At 37.8% G+C, this 13,818-nt stretch overlaps 1 protein-coding gene across 1 annotated transcript in view; it reads right to left on the bottom strand.

The window, feature by feature from the left end:
• The window catches only part of LRP6 (LDL receptor related protein 6), a 134,678-nt gene that overhangs the window by 103,876 nt on the left and 16,984 nt on the right, over window positions 1–13,818 (bottom strand). The window contains exon 2 of the mRNA XM_015561665.1: window positions 8,550–8,943. Within this exon, the coding sequence (XP_015417151.1) occupies window positions 8,550–8,943 (394 nt within the window). The remainder of the gene's footprint in view (window positions 1–8,549; window positions 8,944–13,818) is intronic.

Here is a 13,818-nt window from a genome sequence, read left to right as displayed (position 1 = left end):
AATATGGTGATTGATTTGCATATGCAGGTGCGGAGCAATGACTGAAGACGACTGAACACTGAAGACGCTTGGCTTCTTCACTGCAGGTGGAGCAGAGAAGCCTAGCCTCACTGCTGCGGCTGGACCAGAGGCCTGGGTCCCGGGTGCCAGAGGAAAACCGGTGCCGGTAGCCAGGGGAAGGAAGGCCTATTGCGCGAATCTTCGTGCAATGGGCCTCTAATAATAATAATAATAATAATAATAATGTGGTCCCTGGAAACACCTCTAGGGTGGATGGCAAAAGCAAACCCAAATCTCTCTGGAGAAATATGCTCCCCATCAAGCCACTCAGGATTCTTACAGACAATCCCTTAGAAGATCAGCTCATAATCCAAAACTAGAAAACACCTAAGGAAATAGTTTGCGTTAAGCAAGAATCAGCAAATATAAGAAAGAACAGAGGTGGATTTCTAAGGACTTCAGAAAACTGAACAATCTGATAGAGAGTGTAAATACTTAACATGATTAAGAGACAGAAAAGATGAAATACAGGCTTGCCCGTTGTGGCATCATCTCGTGCACCAAAAGGTAGCCAGTTCTATTCCATCAGGGCACATGCCCAGGTTGAGGGTTCAGTCAGTCCCTAGTTGGGGAGCATATGGGAGGCAACCAAACAATGTTTCTCTTCCATCACATCGATGTTTCTCTCTCTTCCTCTCCTTCATTCTTCTCACTGCAATTTAAAAAAAAAATCAAGCCTAGCCAGCATGGCTCATTCATTGAGTGTCGTTTATGAACCAGGAGGTCACGGTTCGATTCCTAGTCAGGGCACATGCCTGGGCTATGGGCTCGATCCCTAGTGTGGGGTTTACAGGAGGATTCTCTCTCATCATTGATGTTTCTATTTCTTTCTCCCTCTCTCTTCCTCTCTGAAATCAATAAAAAAATATTCAAAAGAAAAGTTTAAGAAGACATCAACCAGGATACAGAGGGATATTCAAAATGGAATACATTAATAAATGCATTATAAAAGAATAACAGCCACACTACAATGAGTGGGAAAGAAAAGAAATTACCTAAATAAATTTGAAAGACAGTACTTTGACTCTATTGGCAGTATTTTCATACTATTGAATTCTAAACAGTAAAATTATTTCTCACAAGAATAGAGGTTAGCAATTCTGAAATCCCCAGGATTGAGCAAATAAGAAAATATACTGTGGCCCTGGCTGGGTGGCTCAGTTAGTTGGAGTATCATCCCATAAACCAAAAGATTGTGGGTTCAATCCCCAGTCAGGGCACGTACAGAAGGCAGCCAATTGATGTTTCTCTCTCACATCTCCCGCCTCCACCACCATCACCACAATGCCCTTTCTCTTCCTGCCTGCCTCCCTCCCTCTCTCTCTCAAGTCAATAAACATATCATTGGGTGAGGACTGAAAAAAGAAAGAAATTATATTGTGGTAATAAGAACTAGTTTCTCACTACCATAGAATGGAGTAACAGAAAAAGAAAGAAAAAAGACTATAATAATGTAAATTGGTGGTCGTGGATTGGAATTAGAGATATTAACATAAACTCATTTTTTTATTTTTTATTTTTTTATATATATTTTATTGATTTTTTTACAGAGAGGAAGGGAGAGAGATACAGAGTTAGAAACATCGATGAGAGAGAAACATCGATCAGCTGCCTCCTGCACACCTCCCACTGGGGATGTGCCTGCAACCAGAATCGAACCTGGGACCTTTCAGTCCGCAGGCCGACGCTCTATCCACTGAGCCAAACCGGTTTCAGCTAAACTCATTTTTTTATATGTAGATATCGACAAAATACATATATGTGTATACATGTGCACTTCCTAACTCTACCCACTGAGAGGGCTTAAAAGCAAAGAAAACTCAGCAATGAACACACCTAGCTTCTAGATCTTAGTTTCTAAATACCATTTGATTCCAAGAGTGAGGCAATAAAAGGACAAGATAAGTCTGGACCATCTTTTGCTACCAGACAGTAAAAAAGTGCTTAAAACATGATGAGGGACACAGGACCAAATTTGAAGGCACTCCTCATGACCAATATCTGGGACAATATGAGCAAGAAACAGTAATGGATTATAACCTACTAGAGGCCCGGTGCACGAAATTCGTGTGGGGGGGTTGGGTGGGGCGGCCTGCACCCTCTTGCAATCCAGGACCCCTCAAGGGATGTCCGACTGCCAAGATAGGGCCTAAACCGGCAGTCGGACATCCCTCTCGCAACCTGGGGCCACTGGCTCTTAATCGCTTGCCTGCATGTGTGCCTGATCACCCCTAACCACTCATCTGCCTGCCTGGTCACCCTTAACCCCTCTGCCTGCCTGCCTGATCACCCCTAACCACTCGCCTGCCTGCCTGATTGACCCTAACCACCTCTGCCTGCCCGATCGCCCCTAAACTGCTTGCCTGCCTGCCTGATCGCCCCTAACCACACATCTGCCTGCCTCTCTGATCCCCCTTAACCACTCCGCCTGCCTGCCTGATTGCCCCTAACAGCCTGTGCCTACCTGTCTGCCTAATTGCCCCTAACCACTCACCTGCCTGCCTCATTGCCCCAACTGACTCGGCCTGCCTGCCTCATTGCTCCTAACCACTCGCCTGCCTTCCTAATCGCCCCTAACCACTTGCCTGCCTTTTCGCCCCTAACCACTCTGCCTGCCTGCCTGCCTGCCTGATCGCCCCTAACTACCTCAGCCTCAGCACCCGGCTGCCGCGACTTCGTCAGGAAGGACGTCCAGAATGATGTCCAGAAGGTTGTTCAGCTGTCCGGTCTAATTAGCATATTATGCTTTTATTATTATAGATAGAATAAAATAAATGCCCATGAGTCCACAATAATGTAACAGTAATAGATTATAACCTATAGAACAAAGTAAATGTCCATGAGTACATACTAATATAATTAACTGTGGGAGAGACAGGACAGCTCTTCCTTAAGGCAGAATTCTAATTAATAATGCATACAAGAGGAAAGAATGGAACTAGAAAAAAATAACCATTTGGCCAACACCACAGTAACAATTGTTGGAGGGAAAAAAAATCAAAGAATGCTAATACTAGTGGATAAAGCATGAGAAACAGATTAATTGCATAGCTTTGAATACTTATTACAAGGGGAAAAAATAGTAAATGCAGTTTAAAAAAAAAAAAACCTGGCAAACACCACCATAAGCAAGTGATCAAATGTAACATCACCAGTATCCACATCATGTACCTGCAGGTATGCTCTGAGAAGAGCAACGCATCCTTTCTGTGCTATTCTTGTAAAAATGCATAACCTTAATCTAATCATGCAAACACATCAGACAAATCCAATTCTACAAAATGACTGGCCAGTAATCTTCCAAAGGTCAAGGTTATGAAGACAAAGACTGCTAAAATATCCCAGGTTAGAAAAGACTAAGGAGATAACAACAAAATGCAAAATGGGATTCTAGACCAGAAAAAGGACACTAGAGAGAAACTTGAAAAATTCAAATATGGTCTACAGATTAATTAACAGTACTCATCAGCATTAATTTCCTGGTCCAGGTAATTGTTCTACGGTTATATAAAATGATAATATTATGGGAAACTGGGTGAAGGTTATAAATTCTATTATTTTTGAAACTCTTTTGTAAGTTTAAAATTATTGATACACTATTCTCTACTTTTATGTAGGTTGACATTTTCTCATAAGTCTTTTAAATGAGGAGCATAAAGAACTTCTGGAAAAGCAAAATACAGTCAATGATATTAAAAACTCAATGGAATTTGTTATATGAAAGGCAGATACAAAAATTAATCAGAAAGTAATTCAGATAGATATATAGATAATATAAAAGCAAAATTAAGAGGTATGGAGCAGAAAATCAGACAATCCATCATATATCAAACAAGCATTCCAAAGGAGACCCCAAAAATGAAGGAAAAGTAAGAAATAATGGAAAATAATTTTCTAGAATTAAGTAACAATAATTATTAGACTTCTAGAAACATGGGTTATACGCAAGATAAAAAAATATAGCCACATCTAGACACAGGGTAGGCAAAGCTGAAAAATACAAAAAGTTAAGGGTTGCTTTTAAATAACCAGGGGGGTAGGGGAGGGACCTTACAAAGCAACAATAATTAGAAAATAGTAGGCTTATTAAAACAACAATTAAAGTAATAATACCTTCAAAGAACTTAGAAAAATGTCACTTATAGTTCTATAATCAATTATCATTTCAAGAATGAAGGCAAAATTTATACATTTTCAGATGAAGACCATGGGTTTACCATTATTTGCTGAAATATTAAAAAATATACTTCAAGCAGAAGGAAGCTGAACCTAAATGGATTAAGTGCAAAAAGTAATGGCAAAGAAATTGGTACAGTGAATAAATCTAAAAACACAGAATTTATAAAATCCTCCTTTAAATAAGCTACAATGTTGCATCTTTAAAATAATTCATTTGCAAAAACAATGACAACAAAAAAACATAGCTTCAGCAATATACATTTTTCATGAAGAAGAAAGCACCACACATGAAATCAGAAAATCTCAACTAAGAATCTAGCTTTCTCTTATCTATTTTTGGCCAAAGGCCTTGGTTTCTTCAGCCAAAAAGTGAAGGCATTTAGCTAGAAGATCTGTACTATTCCGAACCAGTTCTAGATTTTATGGTTAGAAAATAGGGTTCCCTAATTACCAGCACATCTTTGAAAACAGAACTGTATGTGACATAAAACAAGCGTCAGTGAGTATATTTTTACAAAATGTGATCTTAATAACTTCTGTTGAAAAAAGTAAAACTTTTAATTGTTTTTAAATAAACGACTGTAATCAAAGCCATACTGATTCAGAAATCATAAGTACTCGTGCTAACATTTACATTTGCTTAGAAAATGCTTTCTCCCCTAACAATTAAAACTAATAGTATAAAAGAAAATGTAAAGTCCACACCCTCAAAAAAATATTTATTGAATACCTACTATGTGGCAGGAACTATTTTAGTCATCTGGGATATACTAGAGTAGAAAATAATCAAGATATGACAATTATATGTATACAATTGATGGAAATTATAAACTATTAATTTTCCTTTAAGTTAGGTCTACAAGGATTTTTAAAGTAGAACTTCCAGTGTTCTTAATATTATTCTTAGCAATGATAAAAATGTATTTTTTAATATATTTTTACTGATTTCAGAGAGGAAGGGAGAGGGAGAGATAGAAACATCAATGATGAGAGAGAATCATTGATTGGTTGCCTCCTGCACGCCCCCTACTGGGGATCAAGCCCACAACCCAGGCATGTGCCCTTGACTGGAATCGAACTTGGGACCCTTCAGTCCACAGGCCGACGCTCTATCCATTGAACCAAACTAGCTAGGGCTAAAAATCTATTTTTAAAATATACAGTTGACCCTTGAATAATATGAGTCTGAACTGTATGGGTCCACTTACATGAGGATTTTTCTCAATAAATACTATAAATATATTTTCCTTGTGATTTTATTAATAACATTTTCTCTGGCTTAGTTTATTGTAATACAGAAATATAACATGTGTTAATTAACTGTTAATGTTATCAGTAAGGCTTCCCACCAACAAAGGCCTATCAGTAGTTAGGTTTTGGGGGAGTCCAAAGTTATATGTGCATATTTGACTGCATGAGGGTGGGAGTTGGGCCTAATCCCCTGCATTGTGCAAGGATCAACTGTATATTAGTCAAAGCTGTTCAGTAGGAATTCACTTCTGACTGAATCACTAAAATTTAACTCTTTAAAAAATATCCAAAATGATCTGGAATATGAATAGATCCTTACAAAACAAAAAACCCTTGGGACTGCTTTATTTGTACATGAAACAGCAGTTCCTCAACATCACAAAGATTAGTACAGTCATTGTGGAACAAATTAAGGAACTCTATCATTAGGAGCAGCCATAATGTCAGGAATAAAGTAAGGATACAGCTTTCTATAACTATGGTTGTTCATTGCTGTACCAATTTCTATACACATTTTCCTGTTCCTTATTCTGAATTGTACACTGCCAGTCAAAAGAGGGGAAAAAATCTCAGACTAATAGAGCCCAAATTTAGGGAGAGAAATAAAAATCATCTTTCAGTCTAGGCTAAATGGGCTGATTATACAAAGAACTCCATACATCAGAAAGCACACAGATGTCTGCACTAGTTCCCAGGGCTCAAACAATACTAGTCATTCAATAGCCTTCCTTTTACATAAGCTGATGTGAGAAAGCTCAGTCAGCTCTTCTGAACCTCATAACCCAGATCCTGGAACTCTAATAAAGCCTACATTTTTCCTCAGCACTGTTTTCATGTACTTTCTCTGGAAAGAAAACTTGATGTTTCCAAAAAAATAAATCTGGAAATCATTTCTTCTGTTTAATAAGTGATGTACTCAATCTAAAATTACTTTTCCATTAAAACCACAATCCTTAACACAAATCTAAATCAACATGAAAGATTGCTTGATAAAATATATTTTAAAATGCATGAGTTTGAAATATAATTTTTAACGTATTTTTTATTGATTTCACAGAGGAACAGAGAGGTAGAGACAAAGATAGAAATATCAATGAGAGAGAATCATTGATCAGCTGCCTCCTGAGACATCAGCTAAAACATTTATAAGACCTGCCATCCAGAAGTAGAGCTCATTAGGGAATAAAATGATAATGATTAATTTACTAATTAAATTATTAGAACCTGAATAGTCAAAAGTTGTCTATAAATTCAGCACCGTGAATATGTACTATCACATAATCATTATCACATATAGTAATTATCAAATGCTGCTCCAGAGTTGTGGTAATCAAGATATTTTATCCAGCCATCTTCCTTAAGAGTTCTGTGGCTCCTCTAATTCCTTTAAAACTCTTCCCTTCTACATATACATACTACATAATGCAGGCAAACATATTTTGAAGAAGGGAAAGTTCTTTCTCTCCCAAGTTTTCTGTCCTTAAATAGATAGTAAACCCTTAAAGGTATTATCCCTCTCTCTCCAACAAGAGTACAAAAAAGCAGAGCTCTAAACATACTAAACATTTAATATATATTTGGATGAATTTCCAACATCAATCTCACAGTTACAAGATTGAGTTTGTCAAAAAAAAGAAATATTAACCTTTTCATCAAAATATTACCCCCCAATGACCACCAAAAAAAACCCCATGTATTCTACAAAGCAGTAACCTCAAAAACATTTCAACACTACCTGAGACAAATCTTGTTGGCAAAACACAGATTCCATTTCTCAAAAACATCTCGCAAATTCTCAACAACCAAATTTGTCAAATGAGTACAATTCACTGCACATCCAACAGCTGCAACCTTCTCCATGAGATACTCAACTCTTTTCCTACCACAGGAGTCACAAAAATAGTTTCTGATGCCTTATTAAGTGACCATCTGACTTTAGCATGTAATTTAACAGCCCTTTAAAAAATATATAATTTTTGTTATATAAAGTATATATAAAGCATATATAAATATATTTGTGTTTTCCAGAATTCTTTATCCTAAAATGTCACTACACTATTGCCCTGTTTTCTTTTATAGTCAAACAAATCTTTTCATTTTCCTACAACATGAAGGTAGCTGATGTTCAAAGGTAGCTGATGTTCCAAGGCACCTACTTTAACCTTTGTCACCAAATAAGACCTGATATCAAGACTAGGAGCACATATAAACCTTTCTTCCTTAAGTTTCGTTTTATCACATAATATTAATATCCTCCTTTTTATAAATGAGTTTTAAAACATTTTAACATACTTGAAAATAAAAGAAATCAAAATATTAAAAGTTATTTACAGGTTATCTTTAAATTTTATCAATTATTAGTAACTCACTTCAGGTTCATGTTGAGATAGTTATATATACTTAGCCATGACAGACCCTGGTATGACAATGTATTCAACAGAGAAATATCAAGGAATGGTATATGGTAGGACTGAAGCACAGTAACAAAGAAGCATGTGGGGACACAGTTTACATTTTCTAATGGTATTTACCCACAGCTTTAAGTTTCCCTTTTCATTCTAAAATAAACCTTTATAGCAAATATATGTTTAGCTAACTGGAAATGAATTATTTAACAACTCAATTTTTATTTTTCATTCAATACTGACATTAAATAATACTTTAGAGTTTTATATAAAAGATACTAGTATTAAAAAATAACTATTTAAAAAATTACAAGATGCAGATGTTTCTATCATCTTGAGCTATCATTTTTGTTAAGTCTTCATTCCTTCTTCTCTGCCTTCTAATTATCCTCTCATAATTACAAAAAAATAAATGGAGAAGAAAAACCAAGAACTATAAATTTGCAATATGAGAAACACAAAACTTACAGAAACACCTTACTATAAAAACCCAACATAAATTCCCACATTCAAGTGTACTTGACAAAGAAGCCCAAAAAAATTTAACATTTGGTTTTGCTCTATTTTCTCTTGGGGGTGAGAGGAGTCTATGCTAGTGGAGAGAAAGAAATCAGGAGGAGATGCAATATCCTTTGTACATTACACAAAACTTACCCACTTGAAGGATCTAAGGCAATAGCTCTAGGTTGATCCAACTCTTGCCAAAATAAAACTTTTCGTAAAGATCCATCTAGATTAGAAACTTCAATCCGATTAGTTTCAGAATCTGTCCAGTATAATTTTTCTCCAAGCCAATCGCATGCCAGCCCATCAGGAGATAATAATCCAGAAACAACAACATTCTGTACACTCTCAGTTTTGTTAAACTCTGTTCGTTTAATGGCTTCTTCGCTGACATCACTCCAGTATATCAAGCCATGATCAAACACAAAGTCCACCGCAGCTGCATCTTCCAAGCCTCCAACTACAATTGTAGCATTCTCTTTGCCATTTGTAGCATCAACCAATCGTAAGTCCCGTCTGTTTGCATAAAGTAACAAAGGGGCCGCTAGGACAAAAAAAAAAAAAAAGTAAGTAAATGGAAGGAAATGTATTTGTTCTTACAAACCGAATTTCAAATCAGCATCAGTGAATAAATACTATCAAAAAAATAGTAAATAAATAGAAGCAATCTTAAAATATTTTCACAGCATCTTATTTATATTTTTTAAATATATGTTTATTGATTTCAGAGATGAAGGGGGAGAGAGAGAGAGATAGAAACATCAATGATGAGAGAATCATTGATCAGCTACTTCCTACACACCCCACACTGGGGATCAAGCCTGCAACCTGGGCATGTGCCCTGAACGGGAATCAAACTATGACCTCCTGGTTCAAAGGTCAACGCTCAACCACTGAGCAACACCAGCAAGCACTTTGTAGCATTTTAGATATAAAAAGTTATAAGAGAGGAAATCGATTCTACCAGGACAATCTTTTCTTATTGAAATAGTCTGTCAGATAAAATTAAATAGTTTGACCCTACCAAGAACTGGCAAAGATATGGAGTCAGCAGAATGTCCATAATCTATTCGGGGGGTTAAAAGGGGGGGCATGTGAAATGTACAGCTATCTTGGAAAACAGTTTGGCAGCTTCTTAAAAGATTAAAGATAAAGCCATGACCGGTGTGGCTCAGTTGGTTGGGCGTCATCCCGTGCATCAAAAGGTTGCTGGTTCGCCCAGCTGGCATGACTCAGTGGTTGAGCGTCGGCCTATAAATAAGAAGTCATGGTTCTATTCCCAGTCAGGGAACATGCCCAGGTAGTGGGCTCGATCCCCAGTGTGGGTGTGCAGGAGGCAGCTAATCAATGATTCTCTCTCACTATTGACATTTCTCTCTCTCTCTCCCTCTCCCTTCTTCTCAGAAATCAATAAAAATATTTAATTTTTTTAAAAAAATTAAACATACAACCTACAATGCGATCCAGCCATATCACACTTTGGTATTTACTCAATAGAAATAAAAGCATATGTCAATACCAAGACCTGTACATAAATGTTCATAGCAGTTTATTTGTAATAACCCAAACTGGAATCAACCCAAATATCAACAAACTAATGGATTAATAAATTGTGATATATTCATACAATAAAAAGTAATGAACTATTTGTACAACTAATATGGGTAAATCTCAAAATAATGTATGGTGAAAGAAGTCAGACAAATAAGAGTATATATTACATAACTCCATTTATATAAAATGTTAGAAAATTCAAATTGTTTTAACAGAAAGCAGACCAGTAGTTGTCTGGAGGTGGGAGGAGAAAGTAAAAAAGAATGGGAAGCAGGGATTATAAAGGGGCAAGAGAAAACTTTTGTGGGTGACGGCTACATTACATTGCCTATGATGATGGTTCCAGAGATGTATACATGTCAAAACTTATTTAATTTTATACTTTACATATGTGCAATTTATTGCAGAGCAATTATGCTATAATAAAACTGTTATATAAATAGTCAGGCAGAGAGAGTTCTTAATACAATTATTTTATTCTCTTATATTAATATTAGAATGACCTAATATCAAAACTAAACATAAAGTCTATCCTAAATAGTACTTTGAGAAAGCTGAAGCTACTATTGGGACTGAAGTAGTACAAATGTTATATCTGGTTTTTTTTAAGGATCTGTTCCAAGCTTCAGACATTTACTTTCCTGGTATCAACAGTAAAGATCAACAGCACCACTACCCAACAGACTTTCTGTGATGACGGAAGTGTTCTCTCCACTATGCAATGAAGTAGCCACCAGCCACATGTGACTAGGGAGCACTTAAAATGTGGCTCGTGTGACAAAGAAATTAATTTTATTTAATCTTAATTCATTAAATTTAAATAAACAAGTGGCTGTACAGAACAGGCTGAGGTCAAGAACACAAGTGAGGCAGCAAAAATAAGACCAGTTATGATGCACTAATCCACATGATCTTCTCTCACAATTACTTACTTACTTTAAAATACGTCACCCAAAGCCAAGACCACATACCATTTAAAAGCAAACACTCCCTCTTTTAAGAAATTGCAAAAAATTAAAATGCTCAAAAAAGTGCTAAGTAAGCCAATTTATGGACTATGTCTGCCAAATGGAGTTATGATGACCACTAATTTCATCTGTAAGTACAACAAACCTGAACTTCTCTTCTAAGCTTAAATCCAATGTTCTTAGTCAAAACCAAATGGGCAGAGAGCTTTTTTAAAAAGTGACTAAGAGTCCTTTCTGCTTAATCAGTGTATTTCTGCTGCTATTAGCAAATTAGTAAATTACCCTCACATATTCACTATTTTTTCATTGGTTTTATTGATTTGAGAAACATTAATTGGCTGCCTTCTGCATGCCCACTTTTGGGGATTGAGCCAGCCACCCAGGCATGTATCCTCACTGGGAATCAAATCTACAACCTTTCAGTGCATGGGACAACGCACAACCGAGCCACACTGGCCAGGGACCTCACAGATTCACTTTTACCTCATTTCAGGCTTTCAAACATCACACTGATTTATCAGTCCCTACATGGGTATGTAAGAATCCTATTTTCCTTTAGTAACTTCCTACCAAACTTTCACTAGTTGCCTTTCTAAACGTTTTCTGCATTCCTAAGACAACTTTGCATTATCTTAAAACTAGGGAACCAGTGCACAAATCTGTGCACCTTAAAAGGAACTGTGGGCTGCGAGGCTGTGGTAGACACAGGGGTGGGTCTCAGCCCATCCTCTACACCCCTGCCTAACCCCTCCCACTGCAGTTCCCAGTCCCCTCTCTGCCGGCAGCCATGCTCCCACTGCTGATGCTCCCACACGCTGACGGCACAGGCCCTGCTCACACCTGCTGACGGCACCAGCAGCAGGTTTGAGCGGGGGCTGCTGCCCTAATCACCCCTCAGGAGCAGGGAGATATGAAGAAGCCCTCAGGGGCTATCGGACTCAGCAGCTGCTGCTCACACCCACTGATGGTGCCAAGTGATTGGGACAGGCGCTGGGCACTGGCAGTGGGTGCGAGCAGCAGCTCTGGCACCAGTTGTGGGTGCAAGCGGGGCCAGCACCAGCAGCAGGTGCAAGTCCCAGGCAGGACCGCAGCGCATGGGAGCAAAGAATTTTCAGTAACCACCAGAGGCTCCCCCCAGTGACAACGACCAGCACCTCACCTTGGTCTGGCACCCCTGCTCACCTACCCCACCATCCTGTTGTGGCCAAAGCCTGCCATGTTCTGCACACGCCCCCTGGTGGTCAACACACATCATAGTGACTGGTTGTTTGGTTGTTCGGTGTTCCACCTTTCAGTCTATTTGCATAGCCTTTTATTATATAGGACAACCCCTTATAATATGGGCCAATTATAAAAATCAGAAAATAGATCACTATTAGTTAAGGGTAGAATGCTAAATGCTACATAATATTTATTGGGCACCTTTCTCTATGGCACTATGCTTGGAAAACTGTGTGCCAAATCTATGGCATTGGGTGATAGCTAAAATGTCTTATGACTGTCAAGTTAAACATTAACATTTCTACTGAACTACAAAATCCAAAGGAACTTCCTGGTCATTTAAGCCTTCCTTCATAGTACAAGAAAAAAAAAGTGTGTGTTTTTGTATAAGTTAGCAGTACTGATTATTTATAATCAAGGATTTTTAAAGAACTGTATGTAAACCTACACGTATTGAAAGGAAATCACAGAATTCATCCTAACTACCCTTCTGATGCTTAAATACTTTCTACTATACTGTCACCAGTATCTATTTAGCAATATATTAATGCGATATCTAAAAGGTATAATTTGATCTGCAATACTTTCAATCTACTAAAGAAATACATTGGATCCACACATACTTGCTCCTAGTTATAGCATATATGCCCTCAATATCTTCCATTCCAAAGAAGTTACCTTCTGACTTCCTAAAACACATATAACCCAAATAGCCACCATCATTTCTTTAGTGGGACCTACATGGGTATGTAAGAATCCTATTTTCCTTTAGTAACTTCCTACCAAACTTTCACTAGTGGCCTTTCTAATTGTTTTCTACATTCCTAAGACAACTTTCATGCTTTGAATCATTCATTTTCAGATCTCATAACATAATCTTGGTGAAGCAGGAAGCAAGGTAAAATGTCTTACATCTCAACACTTATCCTTCCCTTTTCTACTTCTAATACTTCAACTTTATCCAACTCAAAAAGCTTTCTAGCCGAAACCGGTTTGGCTCAGTGGATAGAGCGTCGGCCTGCAGACTGAAGGGTCCCAGGTTCGATTCCGGTCAAGGGCATGTACCTGGGTTGCAGGCACATCCCCAGTGGGAGATGTGCAGGAGGCGGCTGATCCATGTTCCTCTCTCATCGATGTTTCTAACTCTCTATCTCTCTCCCTTCCTCTCTGTAAGAAATCAATAAAATATATATATATATAAAAAAAAAGCTTTCTGATTTCCTTTGCCTAAAATAAAGTCTCACCTTGGCCAGCACGCATTAGGGGTTAGAGCACTGGCCCAAGCACCGAGGGATGGCAGGTTCAACTCCCGGTCAACGGCATGTACCTGGGTTGCAGGTTTGATTTTTAGATCAAATTGTGGGAAATTTCTTTTAAATATTAGTTAATGTGTTTACCATGTTACTTTTGTGCAGGCAACTGTGTTAAGAATTGGGGATAAAATTAGTTATAAGATATGGCTCCTGTTCCCAAAGGGCAGAGATCCTAGTTGAAATTGGAAATACTCTCTTAGAAAATGCCAGTATCGCCCTGGCTGCTGTGGCTCAGTTGGTTGGAGTGTCATCCTGTACACCAAAAGGTGATGGGTTTGATTCCCCGTCAAGACACATTATCCAAAAAAAATTTATATTGAGTACTGGCCAAATGCTCACAAATGCCCCAATGAATTGGCTTGA

The sequence above is a fragment of the Myotis davidii genome, unplaced genomic scaffold (assembly GCF_000327345.1).
Source record: "Myotis davidii unplaced genomic scaffold, ASM32734v1 scaffold1017, whole genome shotgun sequence".
Taxonomy (NCBI): Eukaryota; Metazoa; Chordata; class Mammalia; order Chiroptera; family Vespertilionidae; genus Myotis; species Myotis davidii.
This window is presented reverse-complemented; position numbering and strand designations above follow the sequence as displayed.